We start from the raw sequence: 20736 nt of genomic DNA, 5'->3' as shown, positions 1-20736 counted from the left end.
TTCCCCCCATATCCAGGAGAATGGGGTCCTTTGCTGAGCAGTGTGTACAGGGAGCCATCCACATGGCGCAGTCATGGGCTTAGCTCACAGTTTCCAGTTTTTGGCCCCAAAGTCGTGTGTTATGCACTTCTGTCAGCGTCAAACTTTACCTGAATGATGATCCACCCACTGTAGTGGAGACATATCGATTCTTAGGACTTTTTTCGATGCCTGATTGACTTGGCTTCCTCACCTTCGTCAGCTTAAGTGGAAGTGCTGCCAGCACCTCAGTGCCCTCTGCTGCCTTAGCAACACCAACTGGGGTGCAGGTCACTCTATGCTGCTGCAGCTCTACAGAGCCCCATGTTCAATCCTGCCTTGACTATGGGAGTCTGGTTTATGGTTTGGCGGCTCTCTCAGCGTTGCATTTATTTGACTCAGTGCACCACTGTGGCGTTTGCCTAGTGACAGGAGCTTTTAGGACGAGTCCGGTGGCCAGTGTCCTTGGGGAGGCCGGAGTCCCTCCATTGCAGGTTAGGCGTGCACAACTGCTGGCCAGTTACATTGCATACATTTGTAGTTCTCCTGCGCATCCGAATCACCGTCTCCTTTTCCCCACCCACGGCGGTTCACCTCCCGCATTGGCAGCCCGGGTCAGGGCCTCAAATTGCAGTTCGTGTCTGATCCCTTCTTTCCGAACTGGAGTCCCTGCCTTTACCACCTATATTTGAGGTCCATTCACATACACATTCATGGTGTACACCTAGACTGCGGCTTCGCCTGGACCTTTCACATGGCTCTAAGGACTCGGTTAACCCCGCGGCTCTCCGCTGCCATTTCCTCTTGATTCTTGACATGTTACCTAGGCCACGAAGTGGTTTTCACTGAGGGTTTGATGGCTGATGGTCACGTCAGCTTCGCATATGTCCATTGAAGGCATATCGAACAGCATTCCTTGCCCGATGGCTACAGTGTTTTCACTGCTGAGTTGGTGGTTATATCATGAGCACATCCGTTCATGCCCTGGGTAGTTGTTTCTTCTGTCTACTGACTCCTTGAGCAGCTTACAAGCTATTGCCCAGTGCTATCCATGTCATCCTTTGGTAGCGACCATCCAGGAGATCATCTACACCCTGGAACAGTCCAGTCGTTCAGTGGTGTTTGTCTGGACCCCAGGTCATGTCAAAAATCCAGGCAACGAACTTGCCGACAGGCTGGCCAAACAGGCTATGCGGAAACCATTTATGGAGATCGGCTTCTCTGCAACTGACCTGCGTTCAGTGCTATGCCACAAGGTTTTGTGGCTTTGGGAAACAAAATGGCATAACCTCAGCAAGCACAACAAACTGTGTACCATTAAGGAGACCACCATGCGGGCCTCTTCCAGGGACACTGTGGTTCTCTGCCAGTTTCGCATTGGCCACACTTGGGTGACACATGGCTACCTCCTGCGCTGTGATGACCCATCTCAGTGTTGGTGCGGCGCCCGGCTGACAGTGGCCCATATCTTGGTGAGCTGTCCTTCTTGGTTGCCCTGCTATGGGCTCTTCAGTTACCGGACTTGTTGCCATTAATTTTAGGTGACAGCGCCTCATCGGCTAATTTAGTTTTACATTTTATACTCGACTGTGGGTTTTATCATTCTATATAAGGTCTAGCGCATGTCCTTTGTCCCATTGTGTTCTCCACTCTAATGCTTTTAGGATGGATGTTTTAATGTGTTGCAGAGTGGCTGGTTTTTCCTTTTTATTCTCATGGTCGGACAGCCACGGTCATCTGCTCTTTTTTTTACCTGTTTCTTGCTTATGTGTGGTTGTCTTTTCCTGTTTTGTCCATAGTAGTGTTGGTTGTCCTCCTTTTTGTTCTTCTGGTTCTTCCTTTCTCCTGTTATTGTGCTGTACACCTCCTTTCTTTTCTTCTTTCCCTTGAGTAAATATTTCACCGGGAACAAGGGACCGATGACCTTGCAGTTTGGTCCCTTACACCCCGTCCCCCTTCCCCCCTTCCCCTCTTTTAAACCAACCAACCAACCTACCATACTTGGTCAGTGGCCAGACATCAGTTTTCTTAGGCAGTACATGCTATTCTCAAAAGAAATTGAATAAAAATCGCCTGGCAAGATTACAGAATCAGTGACAGTTGAGTGTACACAGTAAGTGTCTCATAATCATGAAGTCACTGGTTTGATTCTCACTAGTGGCACTTTTTTATTTTATTTTGTTTAAATTCTGTATTTGTTGTCAAATGGAAGTGTTAGTTATCAAATACAGAATCCGAATTTTTAGTAAATATAAAATGTTTTTATGTTTGCTGATTTGAGGAATGCTGCTTTGGAACAGTAGGCCCACAACCGTACGATATTGAGGGAAATATCATAAATTTTTATTTTGTCTTTTTCAGTTGACTGTTCATACAATTTATTGCTGCAGTGGTTACCAGTTTCAAGCTGAGTTGGCCATTCTGAAACCACACACTTTATTAACCATAACAAGCTACAGAACATGGTGCCAAAAGGCATAAACTGCTTCATACAAGAAAGTCTGAGAGCAACAAATACACACATTGATATGACAGCATACATGTCTACTGTTTCACCTGAATGGTTGCATTGTTCAAGTTTTCCTCAGTCTTTATGTTTAATTTCAAACCATGTCAAAATAAACTAAAATGTGATACAGATGTGTGAAAAGTTTGTATTATTAAATTAAAAAAATCTGCACTTCAGTAATGCTGTTCAATCAATAGAAATAAGACTTTCTTATTGATATTGCAAATTTTTTACAGAATTTTAATTTATTGTGAATACTCTCATTTTCTAAATGTAAACTGGACCAGGGACTGAACAAATCCGAGACTTCTGCCACTCATTCACTGTTAAGACACTCCAAATATTTTGTACTTGATGGCGCTCAGATATCTTTGAAGCTCGGAAACATACCTTTTAGACTTTTTTAAAGAGTTGTGTCATATCACCTTAGGAAATTGATATTCCAGCACTGTCTCTAGTGTTAAAAGTTTGAAGAAAATCAGAGAGAGCCTATTTGCCATATCTCCTCCAGAGACTTTGTTTTAGCGATCAGTTTCCATAAACGATTAATGGAAAATCTCATATAAAGATGTGAAACAAATACTAACAAAGAGATAGAGGGGCTGGCCAGTACTTACCTCAGCTCAGTACAGCCAATAGATAACACGAAACAGAACAGAAAATTTACATTCCTAGCTTTCGGAACTATGTTCCTTCATCAGAGAGGAGAGGGGGGAAAAAAGGGGAAGAAGGGAAAGTGGATTTAGTTACTCACAACCCAGGGAAAGGTAAACAGGGAGGGTAGCAAGGATGGAGGCATGGTTGTCAGAGTGAAGCCAAAGATATTCTACTGTTAAGTACTGTGCCAGCTTCAAACCAAAGAGGATGCATACAGAAGTAAAGAGGTATATAGTATAAAGATAAACACAACTATGTGGGATGAAAAGATGCGTGAATGGCTAAAGAGGAGAGGGAAAAAGAAGAAGACTGAAGAGTAAATGGAAGTGAGGTTGGTTAATGTAGGTTCAGTCCAGGGGGATGGCGGGATGAAAGGATATGTTGGAGTGCAAGTTCCCATCTCCGCAGTTCCGAGGGACTGGTGTTGGGTGGGAGAAGCCAAATGGCACGTACATTGTAGCAGGTTCCTAGGTCCATAGAATTATGCTGGACAGCATGCTCTGCTACTGGGCATTGGACATATCCTAGGTGGACAGTTCGTCTGTGCCCGTTCATGCGCTCAGCCAGTTTAGTTATCGTCATATCGATGTAAAAGGCTATGCAGTGCAGGCATCTCAGCTGATAAATGACATGTGTTGTTTCACATGTGGCCCTGCCTTGAATTGTGTATGTTTTACCAGTAGTGGGGCTGGAGTAGGTGGTTGTGGGGGGATGCATGGGGGCAGGTTTTGCAGCGCGGTCGGTTACAGGGATAGGAACCGTTGGGTAGAGAAGTGGTCTGGGAACATTGTAGGGTTTGACAGGGATGTTATGGAGGTTAGGGGGGTGACAAAAGGCAACTCTGGGTGGTGTGGGGAGAATATTGTCAAGGGATGATCTCATTTCAGGGCTTGACTTGAGAAAGTCATATCCCTTGGTTGATGTTTTTGAGGCCAGGATAATATTGGGTGAGAAGGGGAATGCTTCTGTGTGGTCTGGGGGTAGGAACATTGTTGTTCTTCAAAACCCAAGCCATCTTCCTGGACGTTGACCTTCATCTTGTTGAAGCTCACATCCACACCTCTGTCCACATCAAACCCACAAACAAACAACAGTACCTTCACTTTGATAGCTGCCATCCGTGCCACATCAAACGCTCCCTTCCCTACAGCCTAGGTATTCGTGGCAAATGTATCTGCTCCAGTGACGAATCCCTCAACAATTACACCAATAACCTGACCAGAGCTTTCCTCTCCCACAACTATCCTGCAGACCTTGTCCACAAACAGATCTCCCAAGCAATACATTCCTCCCCATCCAACAACAATGTTCCTACCCCCAGACCACACAGAAGCATCCCCCTTGTCACCCAATGTTATCCTGGCCTCGAATACATCAACAAATTACTCCGCCAAGGATATGACTTTCTCAAGTCAAGCCCTGAAATGAGATCATCCCTTGACAAAATTCTCCCCACACCACCCAGAGTTGCCTTTTGTCGGCCCCCTAACCTCCATAACATCCTTGTCAAACCCTACAATGTTCCCAGACCACCTTCTCTACCCAGTGGTTCCTACTCCTGTAACCGACCACGCTGCAAAACCTGCCCCATGCATCCCCCCACAACCACCTGCTCCAGCCCCACTACTGGTAAAGCATACACAATTCAAGGCAGGGCCACATGTGAAACAACACATGTCAATTATCAGCTGACATACATGCACTGCACAGCCTTTTACATCGGTATGACTACAACTAAACTGGCTGAGCGCATGAACGGGCCCAGACGAACTGTCCGCCTAGGAGATGTCCAATACCCAGTAGCAGAGCATGCTGTCCAGCGTAATTCTATGGACCTAGGAACCTGCTACAACGTATGTGCCATTTGGCTTCTCCCACCCAACACCAGTCCCTCGGAACTGCGGAGATGGGAACTTGCACTCCAACACATCCTTTCATCCCGCCATCCCCCTGGACCCGAACCTACGTTAACCAACCTCACTCCCATTTACTCTTCAGTCTTCTTCTTTTTCCCTCTCCTCTTTAGCCATTCACGCATCTTTTCATCCTACATAGTTGTGTTTATCTTTATACTATATACCGCTTTACTTCTGTATGCATCCTCTTTGGTTTGAAGCTGGCACAGTACTTAACAGTAGGATATCTTTGGCTTCACTCTGACAACCATGCCTCCATCCTTGCTACCCTCCCTGTTTACCTTTCCCTGGGTTGTGAGTAACTAAATCCACTTTCCCTTCTTCCCCTTTTTCCCCCCACTCCTCTCTGATGAAGGAACATAGTTCCGAAAGCTAGGAATGTAAATTTTCTGTTCTGTTTCGTGTTATCTATTGGCTGTACTGAGCTGAGGTAAGTACTGGCCAGCCCCTCTATCTCTTTGTTAATTTCCATAAACGTAAAGTTTGACAGATTTAGGAAACAAAAAGGTTGTGGCAGGAGGGGGGAGAATTCCTACAATTCCTCACCGCATAGGCTGTCTGTCGACAGGAGTACACCAAGCGCCTGTGCACAATGCTGAGGAAGCTGAAGGGCTCAATAGACGGCCTCGCGGGCCAGAGTGCGTTGATCGGTGAAGCCCTGTCGTACAGCTGCGAGGCCGAGAACAGTGAGCAGAATGAAGAAAATGTCGTCCCCGAACAGCCGCAGATCCAGGGTGAGTCGCTGCCGTGCTAAGTGTTGCTGTGTGCTGCGAGGTCTGCCCCCACACTCTTTATATGAAGGTTATGAAGGTACCATTTACGTTTTTTCAAATGGTGGCTACTGAGGTGTGGCTTTACTGTTGTCCTAGAATTTGTCATTCATTATTGTTAAAACAACGGCAGTTCAGAAATTTAATAAACTCCTAGGCAGAACTGCCACAACCACTTAACCTCAAAAGAGGAAATGTATAATACTGCTGATACAAATGCGTCAAAGTGAGGCACTTTCACTTGTATACATGTTTATTGGCAGTTTTACACATTTTGCCTGTCGTGGGGAACTACCGACCTCTAATTCCATCTCATACTTCATTAGTTTTCTCGATATAATTTTCGTGAGTATTTAAAGAAATGCTGTTGAAGATTTTTTAATGATTTGTATGACTTTGTATAAAGGTATACCTTGACAACAGTGCCTCTGTTCGCTTAGTCCAACTTTCAGTGATCAGTCCCCTACAGAAAAGACTTTCTGTAACAGTTTTGCTGAAATTTTTAACACTTGTGATTCTGTCAATGACAAACTTTGTGGGCATTTTTTTTTATCATTCCAAATAAAAAATAGTGGTACTGTGCTCAACACGATCAAAGAAGACCAGTGGGTGACTTACCGTGAGGGGCAGGTGACAGCCGCAGTACAGTTAATTTTGTGTGAATGTTTAGCTGTGAGATGGCTCTCTTCTTGACACAGTCCACACAGTTTTACCAAAGATCAAAACTGGGCTCATATCAGTTAGTGTAATCTGTCTTATAAGATTATGATAGGAGATGAAATTTCAATTTATTTGCATGAGCAGGAAACTGAGTACATGTCGCTAGCATTGCATTAGAGAATCAAAGAACAGTTAAAGGTGAATGTTATTCACAAAATCATGAAAAATAATCTAAAATGTCACATCGTTCGTCAGTGTAACATTGCGACCTGTCACAAAATGTGCCAAACGACTGACTGACTGACTGACTGAGGGAGAAAAATACTGAATTCTGCATCTGTACTCTACAAGCCCTCTTTCATTGTGTTGTCTCATTGTCTGTATTCACCTAATTCATTGCCTATTTGCTGATAACTTCTTTTTGTTCTCTTTATGTTAAACAACAAATTCATGTACAGTGATTATCACCACCCGAATAAGTTGCTGAATCCTTCCAGGCTGTTTTTTAGGTACCATCTGAGTGTAAGGAATGTTTAGATAATTGATTTGAATGCATGTAAAAGTGTTTAAATTTTAAGAGGAGATATTTTTGAGAAACTGAAAAATAATTTGCATCCAAAATACTTTAATGGCAGATGCAGTACCATGTCTCTGATTCTGAAATGATATCTGGCTGTAATTCAGGCATTGTGCATTCGATTGGTGCATTAACAGTATTGGAGGCATTATTGATGAGCTCTTTGACAAAGACATTGTTCAAAACTAGCTTCCCCCCCCCCCCCCCCCCCCCCCATAAAGTTTCAGTTTCCTGGCTCTGGGATTAGTGTTAGAGGCTGTGCAGGATAAAGGGAGTGAGTAAACAGTGACAGACTGGAAGTTTGAGTTGGTCCAATAAAGCGTCCCATCCCTTATTGCCAAAACCGTCTGCCTCCTCCCCTTTCATTTGTTACTATAGATGTTCCACAAAGGGAAAAGATAACTATTTGACTGTGACTGTACCACCCGTTGCATGCTTGGGGAGGCCTCCCCTTTCGAGTCTTACCAAAAAAAGTGTAACAAAAACTTTTTTATTGTTCTGGTGTTTCTGAAAGTGTTTAACTTTAAAGTTCATACACTTGCTCATGGAATAATACCAGTTACGGAAATAATTTTTCCATTGTTGACACTGGTACCTCAAGAGCGTTGTTTTGGAAGAATTTAACAACTTCTCAGGGTGAAGAAAATGGCCATCTACCCATTTTTAGTTATATCAGACATTGTCAGGAATACAAAAGTGATCAAATTTAGATTTCTTAAAATTTAAGTTAAAAAAGATATTTATAATAGTCTAAATCACATACATTATCAACACGATGCCTAATTTGCTTACTCAACAGAAACTAATCATCAAATTTTAATCATCTGCAGTGTACGCAAACACGACAATTTTTTTTGAAAATATAAAAGACTTTAAGATACACATTTTTGATATACAGGAACAAAAAAAAGTCATTTTGTAATAAATAAGGGACACAGGACATTAGATGTTTCTTTCCATCAAATAATCAACTGTTTTTGTGACAGCTGTCATTGCAGTGGTGAAGAATGTTAACTTTTTAGTATTTTCTCCAGATTTTGTGATTGACTTTCTTCAAACAAATTATTGTCTCTCTTCAGCATTAACAGTTCAACACTCGAAAGCAATGGTCTAAATGTATGGAGTGTGGCCGAAGAAACAGAAGTCAATTTCTCAGAAGTGCTTTGTGAATGAACCACTAGTCATCTCGGTACACCCAGGCAGTTGATTGCTGCCCAGTTTACAGCTCATAGAAACATGTCAGAGTTTACGGTCTGTTACATGTATTTTACATTTCCTTGCTCAATTTTTTTGAGTATTTTCTTCCACAAACTGACATGAGCTTATTTCTGAGCTACAGCCACATTGTGGGGAATCCAGTGCTGATGGATCTTTTTCACAGCTAAATGTTTATGGAAAACCGAATCTGCAGCAGTCTTAAATATGAGGGTGGCTACATCTCACAGGAAGTCAAATGCCATTACCATTATTATTATTATTATTATTATTATTTTGAAACGACAATTGAAGCTGGTGGACTTTTATGCAATTGGTTGCTGACCAGAGTAAAATTCTGCATAGCAATTGTAAATAGTCCTTTCTGAATGTAAACAAAGCTATTAGACACATGCTTTGAGTTAGGTCTTTACTTGGGAAAGGGGGGGGGGGGGGGGGGGAGGGAAATCCTATGAAAAACCTCCTGTGAAATTTCCATTTTTCACAATACATCATTTTCAAATATTTACTGTAAACGAAATAATTCTGAAACTTCTGAGCTGCCATTGCATTAACAGCAACAAATGACAAATTTTAGAATAGTACTGTCACATGTCAGTAGTGCCATATAGTGCAAATAATTTGAAGAATGGGAATGTAAAAGGTTTCAAGTGCTGAATCTCACATTTATCAGCAGAATCAAATAAGCAATGCATATCTTTTTGTACGTAACTATATGTATACAAAGAAACTGAGAAGATTTTCTGATACCACAGAATAACAATGCCCACCTCAGAACTGCAAAGATAGTGAGACAAATGAGAAAATAAGTAATTTATTAAGAACTTTGTAGGTGCTGTACCAGGAAACCTGACTGGCTCTAAGTACCAATAAGAAAGTTTTTGTTTAAAATACCATTAATACAGGGGCAGAAAGTTTCATTTGTGATAACACAGAGAAAGAAATAGCAATATTTTAACTAATAGAGCTGTAGTCAACAAATCCCATTTCACATTTCTTTTAATTTTTTTAGACAAGAATCATATAATTCAATTCAAGGAAAAAATCCCCTAGTATTGACTTCTGCTTCTTACACTACTCCATTCTTGGAGACACTGGTACTGTAGAACACCATGTGCTGTTGAGGAAGAAAAGGCAACATAAAGGTTTTTTATCAAGTTGTTTGAGATGGGTGAGTATGAGACACTTTGATCATACTGCACTTGGAGATATTTCACACCTGCATCGAGAACAGTCTTTCAGCAGCATATTTAAAATAAAATTGTTGTAAGCATTGGAATTGCGTGGAATGGGTTCACAACTTTAGCTGATGCAACAATATTGTGTAAATATTGCGCAGCAAATGCCTTCTTACTTTTCTTCATTTCTCTATAATTCCAAAATCTTTACCACAGATGAAAAAGCTGTGCGTTCTCACCAAGAACTTGTGTGTTATCTCTTCAAACCATCCCAGGCTAAATGGAGGAGAGCTTGATACATAGCACTTAGAATTCCATTGGGAAGCACTGTTGGGCTCCATCCAGTAACAAACATTTGAAACATTTTCCCCAAGCCTAGAGACATGCAACAGCGTACTGAGAACACAACACTGAAAATGCATTTTGTGAAAAAATTACACTTAAAATGTGTTCCACTTCCACTCTTCATTTGTAACAACCTTATAGCTGACACATGTTTGTCCGCTGACCCCTGGTAAGTGTTCTGTTACTTTAGCTGATGGTATATCAGTACTTTCTTTGGAAACATAGTTACTTTCTATTATATAGTGGAATACATTATAGGTGGTTTTTGTGGGATGCTTCTACAAATTAGACCTGGTAATGACTTTTCAGTTTTAGGCTACACAGAAGCATTTCATTGCAAATTCATGGTTTACTGTGACAGTTGTGTCTGATTTTGATTGTGAAAACTATGTACTCAAAGTAATTTATTGTTTGAGTTTTTTAAAGGAGGAGAAGTACACAAGTAGTCTGAAAGTTTTCTCAGAACTAGTCATTTGTTTTACAGTTTTTACTTAACAGCAAAATGTATGTACATGTATTTCTCTCCATTCTTATGTTTCAGCAAAGAAACAAATGCAGACAGCTTCTGTTCTGCCCATGGTTCGTGGGTTTCCCATAAGGCGCATAATTGTGCCACTGCAGAGGTTAAATATCAATTCCCACAGGCACCGGCCAAACAGAATTCATGGTACGTACTGGTATCAAGTGCTTCTAAGGAATTCTGAGTTGCATTAGTACGTTTATAATTTATAATCTGTGGTGTCGAGCATTACAAATCAGACTTCTGCTTACTAACTCACTCTGTCCTTCGCATGATGGAAAAATTGATTAACCTACAATGATGTAACCAGCATTGTTGGTCGCAAATTATGTGATGGTTAGCTGAAAAGAAGTAGGCATGTTGAAATTGTGAAAGTTATAGGTAGTTTTGTGGAATGGCCTGATATATTTTGTGGTGCAAAATGACATTTTGTCTTACAAAACCCTGTTCCATTTTTCATTTTTAACAAGAGTGTTTATTCAGCTTCAGGATCACAATGCAAATTTTTGGACGATTACCGGTTCTGGTATTTTTAGTAGCTTTGTCTTCATATTCACTGGGACAGATCAAATAACACTATAATATTGTTCAAAGAGATATTAGGATTGCAAGTGGTCGTTGTAAACTTCACTCCACGATATTTCAGCTGGACACGTGGCAGTCATCTTCAGGTGAGCTATCGAAGACTAATGATGTTATCTGCTCCACCTTACATAGTGCGCTGATATTGTTGCTGCGCGCGCGTCAGGATGACTGTGACAGGAGAACTGCACTGCCCGGCAGCAGTGCTCTCGGTGGTGGAACTGCAAGGATCAGCTGTACCTGGTGTTGCTGCTAGCTGCAGTCAGTGGAGTATTCTGGCATCTTCATCTGGAGCAAATCTCGGAGATGGTGGGACTCCACGCATTATCCAGCTGGTAGCTGCTGTCACGGTTAATTAGATTTTCCGCAATGTATATTTCAATGAATTTTTTTATAATGGAGCCCCAAAAAGATTGTTGCTGTGACCAAAATTAATGTTTTGCCATACTTCATTGAATGTCTGTTGGAGGTACAATGTTCTGGAACTTCAGACTCGCTGAGTTGCAGAAGCAAGTGCAATGTTTATGTTCCGTGCAACGTTCTTTCACTGTGTGTGGTGTTTCTCCTATATAGGCTGTACCACACTGGCAAGGTATTTTATAAATTCTTGCCTTCCACAATAACAAATTATCCTTCACTGATCCCAGCAGGTCTGAAATCTTAGATACTGGGCGGAAATTCACTTTCACCTGAAAATAACTAAGCTTCTTGCTGTTTTGAAGGAAATGTTTCCAACAATGGTAAGAAAAGCTAGGGACTTAGCTGGCACATTTTCCTCTTTATCCAGTTCTGGGTTCTCGGTTTTAGCTGAGAATGCCCATCTGCAACTCAACATCTCCTCTATGTGATGAGTAGCAACCTGTCCTTCTTATAATATTGCCATTATGCCGTCCTGGACTTTCCATTTTTTGAGTATATAGTTATAAAACTGAGCCAGTGATAGAACAATGTTATCTTTCAGAAACTTCATATTGGCTGAAGACCTGTCAATACTGATGATAGTATTAAAATGGCACAATTTTCCTGGTCCTAGTTTGTGTAAAGCATTGTTCATTTGCGTCTCCTAAAATTGTGCACACGTAAGAAGGCAGGTGGTGCTATGGTGCGCAGTAGAAAAGAGCAGTGTGCTGCTCCAGTCGACAGCATCATTCTACTGCAGCTGTCTGTGGCACATGCTTCGGGTTAGTATTTAGTGTCGATTTACATCTCAGGTTAGGCACGTTGAGGGTATTTAGCAATTGCAGTGTTTATTACGGACAGCATAAAGCAAACGTGTAAAGTATTATGTTAGCGAGTGACAGCAATAGTTCAGAGCATGTAAGTTTTTCTAGTCAGAGTCAGAAGCAAAAACAGTGGTGCGATGCAGTGCTTACCCGGCACTGTCGGTTACTGGAGTATGCTGCAGCTGGAGTGCATGGCCCGAGGCAGATAAGGATGTGAGCACACTGGCAATATCGCAGAGTTTTCTCTCGTCTCTGTCTCCACACAGTACGCGTCACGTCCCAGCTTTCTGGCTTGCAAGTCACTCCGATTAGTTTCACCGTATTTGGAGAAATGGGCTGTGTTCCACATATCCTGTGTCTACACTGCTGACCTTAAAATTGCAGTATATTTTTCTTGTTGCTAGCTTTTGTGTAATCAGTACTTTCTAAATATTGACATACCCCAGAAAATTATTCCATAAAACATTATTAAAAGGAATTAAGCAAAATATGTCAAGAAGTTGAATTATTTGTTTCTGGGACTACCAATTATACAAAGAGCAAAATAGCTTAACTTAATTGAGCAGCACAGTAATATGCTTCTTCCAGTTTGTTTTCATCATGATGTATATCAAACGATGAATAGCATTCCACCCTGAAACTTCCTGGCAGATTAAAACTGTGTGCTGGATCGAGACCAGAACTTGGGAACTTTGCCTTTTGTGGGCAAGTGCTCTACTGTCTGAGCTACCTGAACAGGACTCACGATCCATCCACAGGAGCTCTCCTGAAGACGTTGCAGAAATAACAATACTGGAAGAAAGGATATTGACGAGACATGGCTTAGCCACAGCCTGGGGGATGTTTCCAGCATTCTACTCTGTTTACGGACTCTTGTTCATGTGCTACCTCAATTGTTGATATGATATGTTGTATAGAACTGAGTATAGCGAGTTTTCTTAAAATTTGGAGTGAGTCCATTTTAAGAGAATTGTGTAATAATTCTTTGAAAAACATCATTAACAATCTCTTGTATTGCATTCTCTCTAATGGGGTTTATTATAACACTAGTATTGAGCACAGAAAGTACCAATTCTGCTTGATGAATGTTAAATGGAAGGTCATTTGCGCATGTAAGGGAAAGGAGTGGGCCTAGATTTGAAACTTGTGGGACTCCTTTGATGTTGCGCCCACCCCCCCCCCCCCCCCTTCCCCCATTAACTAAAATTTTCTTTGGACTACTTGGCACAACATTTTGCATTCAGTTTGTTAAATACGATTGGAAACCAGTTGCATGTAAAGCCACGTATCCCATTTGTGAGGTGCCGTCTGCACGGTGTTGCAGCTTTGCTTTAATATCCGGGAGTGTAGTGTAGTGGTGCTCACTAGTCTGCGCAGTTCATTCTGTGATGTCCATTCGTGTCGGCGCTTCTGGTTTTAGGGCACAGGAGAGAGCCGTGGTGGCGCGAGACAGAGCCGGAGACACCGGAGCCGCTGCAGGAGACGCACCCGCACCCGCATCCCCACCGGCCAGGCCACGGCCAGCGGGTGCCGGTGCGGCGGCTGCAGAGGGTGGAGCGGCGCCCACACCGCGCCGTCGTCCGGCCACGGTCCCGGCCCGGTGCGCGCAGGCGGCAGGAGGCTGCCGTCGTGGTAAAGTCGCTTTATGGCCTGCTTCGATGCCTCGCTGGATGACGATAATTGGTCGCTAAACTTTGATTTGTTGAGTGCGACATGTTTCGGAAGCCAAGCTGCATGATGGGATTCTAAATGTATCTCTCAGATTGCAGTGACATTTGTTGGATTAATAAAATGGGAGGCTGTTTTCTCAAAAATCGGAATAGCGAGACTGAGTCTGTTAAAATGTGTGTCAATTCTTGCGAAAAAACTGATAACGACTATGTTAATAATCCTGTTCGTTAAGAAGTAGTTGGAATGTTGCCAGTTTTGGACAGATTGATATTAAAGTTTAAAATGACACAACGCTTACGTTGTGTGTGTGAAGTAGGCTATTTTTATTGTGGTGAAAGTAACTCAGAACGGTGGTGTCCTGGAAAATGTTGTCATTTTATACCACACTTGACTGCTTTTGAAGTAGTTCACATCTTGGTACATGCAAGCTGTGTAGAATAAGACACACAGTTAAATATTTCAGCTGCTCACAAGCAGAAGTATATTGTAGGTGGATAGATAAAAAATCTGTTCACCAGGAGGTGGCAGGAGAACACTCTTGGTAAATATAATTGCAGTTGATTGAAATTCCTGTGGAATCCAAAGATTTCAATGTTTCTAGGTGGATTGGTGACAACCACAATGGCAGTTCACCCACAGTAATGGCTGGTGTGGGCAGAGGGTGGGGGGTGGGGGGACACATATAAGAAACTGTTTGTTCAACACTGTAAATAGGTTTAATTCTTTTTTCTTATCTGACATAAGATTGGAATAAATAAGCTACCTGGCATACTAGATAATCAGGTGGTTTAACCAAAAGGAAATGTTGCTGGGGTTGAGGGGGAAGGACAGTGGCTTCAGGTATTATGTACTGTTGGAAGTTTTCAAAGTTCCAATGTAGATGTACTGTTTTCCCTGAGTTATGTTATCTGATATGTCTGAAGTGTTTCTCCCACTGTAGCCAGCTGCTGCTCTCACAGTTCATACTACCTGACCCACAAGATCTGCTCAGATGCTGCAGAAAAGCATCATACATAAGCATACTTCAGCTGCTAGTTCTCACTTGGATCTACTAATCCACATATTGCAATCTTCACCCTCGTCAGTCCTGTACTTCGACATTATCTGCCTGCCTTCCCTTGGATCATTGTCTCGGCCTTTTCATCTCTCCTAGAATCTGGCAGAAACTTCCTCGGCTCACCTGCCTTTCATTCGTCAGCTGCGTGCCCCACACACAACTCTGCTGCATTTTCGTTACAGCTGCAATTACGAGGTGTATTTGAAAGTATTGAACCTTCAGTAGGCACAAACAGTTTTTCTATTTGGAGATACAGGATTCTAATGCCATTCATAGCAGTCTTGGTAATGCACACACTATTCCCACTACTTCTACCACTCTTGGAAAACACTTTCCGAGAATGTCTTTTGGAGCCATGATAGGCTGGGCTGTTGCACTCCACGTGATGTCTTCTCTTGACTCAAATCGCATTTGGTGGGGTGAGGGGGGCATCTTCATCTGGGGAAATAGGCGAAAGTCTCATGGAGTCATTTCAGGGGAGTAGGGAACCCAACATACAACAGGAATGTTGTGTTGGTAAAAAAAGTTTAAACTGAATGAGTAGAACAGGGCGCTATGTTGTCATGATGGCGCTGCCGAGTAGTTTCTGGAGGTCAGGTAGTTCGTACCCCACAGTGTGATGAGGGCTTACCCATCTTGTTCACAGGTTATTGTAATACGATACAAAGGCCTTCCACGAGTGGGTTGCCATTTTGGTTCGGTGTGGGTCTGCCTGAAAGTGGATTGCCGTCTGCCTGTTTGCAGCAGTCTTCGAAGAGCTGGTACCACTGCTCTACCTATGAGTCACCTGTGACACTGTCCCCAAAAGCCTATTAAATCTTGTAAAAGGGTTCTATTTGGGTATCTCAGAGCTTTTGGCAAATTTTGATGCCATATAACTGCTCAATTTTTCCTTCATTTTACAACTTGCTGGAATCTGGCTCACTATGGACCTTGCTTGTGGGTTTACTACCAGCAACTGATGCTTCAAGATGGTGGGAAAAAATTCATTGCTGCACACAAATGTCATCCAACCACATCTCCACTGAAGAAAGTCTCCTGTGGTTCACCAGTTTGCATAGGAAACTGTATAATAAAAGAAAAATACAAAATTACAGTCACTATTTTATGATGCGGAGGTTTTAATGTGCACTAGGTTTTCCATAACTTGTCTCTAAAGTTAATTTTGCTAAGTTGAATATGCTGTCAGTCATATTGTTCTAGGAAAGTTATATATTTTTGAAAACAGGAAAGTTAAATCTACTAAATTGTAACAGTAAAATTTTGACAGGGTTATGTTTTTTAGATTTGTATGTTGCAGAAAATGATAAATTTCAGTAAGTCTAACTTTTGAATGAAATAGATTTTGGAAAAAGTAAGATGTTTCTTGCAAAGCAGAGAATGAAGATTTTCAACTAAGCTGTTTTGGTCGTGAAACAAACAGTTATCAGTGGGGTCAAATTTTGAAGAGCACAAGAGTTTTGTTAATCGTAAATTTTGAATATTTCTTTAAAGAAGTTTTTTCTACCAAAAGTATTGTCATCAGCACTCTGTAAATACCGTGTGGTTAAGAATTCAGCAATTTTAGGTGCTCACAGTACATGCATTGCTTGTATGATAGAAAGCAGGGAAAAAACCATATAAGAAGTGGAATCGTGGCAGGTGTAACTGTTCTAGTTAGCTATGCCCCTAGTTGGTAAAAGTCTCATCTTGTCTCTTCCTCTCGATCTCTTCCTCTCGATCTCTTCAACAGTGCGCAGATGGTGGGAATCTCGCATGACCAGTATTTGTGTTTGTCGGCAGGAACGGGCTGGTGCTCAAAACCGGAGGGGCGGTTCCTCTCACCAGATGCTGCAGGCAGGTGAGTGGAGGCTCCATTCTTATTGCCTTTAGTTACATACACACTCCAGGAATCTAGAAAGTAATGGTAAAAGTGGGTTCTCGGTGTGATTTCTATATACTGGGAAAAATATTGTTGTTTCTGCATGTTTTCTGATGTCATGTACCAACCTCCCAGTTGGTCATTGCCTTTCCCTTTTCTTATGTGGTGGAATCCAGCAAAGAACTTCCTCGGTGCATGTTCCATTCATTCACCGCCTGCATTTCCTGCCAACCTCCCACCTACAAAAAAATGGCAAACTGGTCATGCAACTTCACCATTAATTTGTAATATTTTCTTTTCGGTGTTTTTATGATACCTTGTTTTAGTTCTATCATAATTGATTTTCAGTACCATTTTCAAGCTGGCTCTGTTAAGTTGAACTACATTTTGTTTTAGTTTATCTGCATTAGAACCAAACAGCCCATTAGAGGCTAACATAAATTTCATTACGTGTTGTTCTTCCACCATCCACCCCCACCTTCCCCTCCATGATTTTTAAGGATTCAAAACTCCGTCTAGGATTTATGAAAATAGTTTTGATGATAGAGTAACATATACTTTTTAGTATATGAGACTTATAGAATAGTTGGCAAGTTTTTTGTTGTTTCCTTAACTTAATTTAAATATACGGTTCGTTGCAGTTGTTTTGCTGCAACGGCTGTCCTTAACACAGCACCAGCAGCAGCAACAGCAGAGAAGGGAGCAGGAATCTCAGCCTTCGCAAGCAGACGGCGTACGCACACCAGTCGTAATGCTGAGAGACATCTCGACAACTGTGCAGGTATGTGTTCGTGTGTCAAAATTAGCACACTTGTCAGATCTCACCTACTTATTAAACCGATCTGTGTTCGAACTGCGCAAGAAGTATCCGTATTATTATGCAGCCTAATGCACTGAGGATGTGTCTTAATGATACACACAGGTGCAAGAATTTCCCCTCTCTTTACAAATTATCTCCTTTTCTTCCCTTTTTGGGGTGTAGGAGTGAGAGAGAATGCTGTTGTTCATTAAAGGAATACAGGGTACGAAATTATCTGTGCAGTGTTGAAACTGTAAGGTTTTTCTGAAGTTTACTGTGGTAAACTTACAGCAGGATGATTGGATGAGGAGTTGAGAACTATTCTGTTGCTGCAATCTCCTAAACACTCAGTCACTGTGTCAAACCTTTACAGGTAAAGGGACTGCATTGGCACATCAGTTAATTTGAAAGCTGGAGGCAGCAGAGTAGTGTTTCAGAAATGTCTGACACTTCAGCATTTACTGAAGTACACACACAGTTTCTTACTCGTAGGGATGTTTAACCTACCACGAGGTACCGAGCTCCTCTGAAGGTGGACGCGATCGGGGTGCGGTAGCTCAGGAATTTCTGAGACACTCGAGCTTCTGTGTAGCGGCAGGTATCTGTGATGAACTGTTGCTCATAGTGCAGCTGTGCAGTGTACTTAACAAGTTATTGACAAACATTTTGACACTCAGTGAATAGATTAATAAAATCTGAGACAGAATTTCTGAGCAGTAATTACCTTCAGGAATGGAATATGTAGTGCTGGTGATACACGCCTATAAAAGTGCAAGTGACACACTGCCTTGTAGTCTGATGCCTCCCCCTTCACCTTTTCCTCCCCTCGTCCTCAGTACAGGTGAGTCCCGATCATCCTGCAGTCTGGGTGACTCGCTCTTACCTTTAATTCTTCCCCAAACCATCACTCTCTGCTCCCCGAGGAAGGTACTATCAGCTCCAAAAGCTAGGTCTGTCGGCAGTTTCATCTCGGGAGGATAAGTACTGGCAGGCAATTCTGTCTCGTTATTTATTAGTTCCGTTAACCCAATTTTCCTTCAGTACAATTGTTTACGTGGATTGACTAATCCCCAGCTATCATGCATAAACTTATCTTTCAGCTCGTTACATCTTCTGCAGTCCCAGGCCCACAGCTCCCACTCATATTTTTAAGTTGTTTCTTTATTGTGTGACTACGAATAACTTAAATGATATGCTTTTCATGAAGTTTCTGTTTTTCCTTTGTTTTTTTCCTCATTTCCAAATATAGTTTATTGTAGTGTCGATTCAGGTTGAAGTCCAGTTTTCTGTAAGATTTAGTGATTCAGAAAATGAAAGGGCACCCTCTCACAGTGACTGATCTGGATGTGTGTAAGTCATCTTTATAAGGTATTTATTGAATCAGATCTATATGAAGATAGAGAAAGTTAAAAAATCATCTTAGCAAAGAAAAAAATTAAATAGCATGTTTACTGAGAGATCACATTTTGAAATATTTTTATTTCCTCAATGACCAGTTTTGACAGAGTTGGTCCCCTTTGGTTCTGGAAATAATTATACATATTTCCAGAAAATCCTAAGATAACAGTTAGACACTGTCAATACTGTTCACGGAGAAAAAAAAAAAATTTAAATTCACAATCATGATTGCAAATATTTTTATTTATCAGCAAGTACTCAATCTTGCCCAGCAACATGTGTACCTTACAGGAGTTACTGAAATGCATCACTAGTTATTGACACTCTGCATTTACACCTTCTGAATACTTTGGTCATCATCTGTTATTTTCCTGCCCACATATCAAAACCCATCTACTACTTTTAATGTCTCATTTGCGAATATAATTCCCTCAGCATGGCCTACTTTAATTAGACTACAATCTATTACCATTGTCGTACGACTGTTGATGTACATATTGTATTCTCTTTTCAAGTACTATCCCTTTTGTTCAACTGCTCTTCCAAGTCCTTTGACACTCGTGACAGATCTGCAGTGCCGTTTGGCAATTCTCAAATTTTTAATTTCTTCTTCTTAAACATTAATTCCCTTCCTGAATTTACCCTTGTTTCCTTTATTGCTAGCTCGTGTTGTGTATTGAATAACACCAGGGGTAGACTACAATCCTGTCTTGCTCCCTTCTCAACCACTGCTTCCCTTCATGCCCCTCATTCTTATAACTCATGTCTGGTCACTGTATAAATTGTTAATAACCTTTCATTTTGTGTTTTATACTTGCTACCTTCAAAATGTCAGAGATTGTAATCTAGTCAACATTGCCTAAAGCTTTCTCAAAACGTGTTGCATAACTTGACTGAAAAAAGGATAGGCTCATAAGACACATTCAGAGGCATCAAGGAGTCATAAGTTCGGCAACAGAGGAGACTTGGGGTCATCGTCATCGTCGCCATCATCATCATCATCATCATCATCATCATCATCATCATGCCTTTCAGCGTTCAGTCTGGAGCATAGCCCCCTTATAAAATTCCTCCATGATCCCCTATTCAGTGCTAACATTGGTGCCTCTTCTGATGTTAAACCTATTACTTCAAAATCATTCTTAACCGAATCCAGGTACCTTCTCCTTGGTCTGCACTGACTCCTCCTACCCTCTACTGATGAACCCATGAGTCTCTTGGGTAACCTTGCTTCTCCCATGCGTGTAACATGACCCCACCATCTAAGCCTGTTCGCCCTGACTGCTACATCTATAGAGTTCATTCCCAGTTTTTCTTTGATTTCCTCATTGTGGACACCCTCTTGCCATTGTTCCCATCTACTAGTACCTGCCATCATCCTAGCTACTTTCATATCCGTAACCTCAACCTTGTTGATAAGGTAACCTGAATCCACCCAGCTTTCGCTCCCATACAACAAAGTTGGTCGAAAGATTGAACGGTGCACAGATAACTTAGTCGTGGTACTGACTTCCTTCTTGCGGAAGAGAGTAGATCGTAGCTGAGCGCTCACTGCATTAGCTTTGCTACACCTCGCTTCCAGTTCTTTCACTATGTTGCCATCCTGTGAGAATATGCATCCTAAGTACTTGAAACCGTCCACCTGTTCTAACTTTGTTCCTCCTATTTGGCACTCAATCGGCTTATATTTCTTTCCCACTGACATTACTTTCGTTTTGGAGATGCTAATCTTCATACCATAGTCCTTACATTTCTGATCTAGCTCTGAAATATTGCTTTG

General features: G+C 41.7%; 1 protein-coding gene across 5 annotated transcripts in view; it reads left to right on the top strand.

Annotated features, from left to right (window-relative positions):
• LOC126424778 (uncharacterized) overlaps positions 1–20736 on the top strand; it is a 124868-nt gene that overhangs the window by 28081 nt on the left and 76051 nt on the right. For all 5 annotated transcript variants that reach the window (XM_050087539.1, XM_050087538.1, XM_050087542.1 and 2 more), the window contains exons 4-8: positions 5669–5834; positions 10387–10512; positions 13591–13802; positions 16681–16738; positions 17401–17540. In XM_050087539.1, coding sequence (XP_049943496.1) covers positions 5669–5834; positions 10387–10512; positions 13591–13802; positions 16681–16738; positions 17401–17540 — 702 coding nt within the window. The remainder of the gene's footprint in view (positions 1–5668; positions 5835–10386; positions 10513–13590; positions 13803–16680; positions 16739–17400; positions 17541–20736) is intronic.

Source organism: Schistocerca serialis, chromosome 10, assembly GCF_023864345.2.
Source record: "Schistocerca serialis cubense isolate TAMUIC-IGC-003099 chromosome 10, iqSchSeri2.2, whole genome shotgun sequence".
NCBI lineage: Eukaryota > Metazoa > Arthropoda > Insecta > Orthoptera > Acrididae > Schistocerca > Schistocerca serialis.
This window is presented reverse-complemented; position numbering and strand designations above follow the sequence as displayed.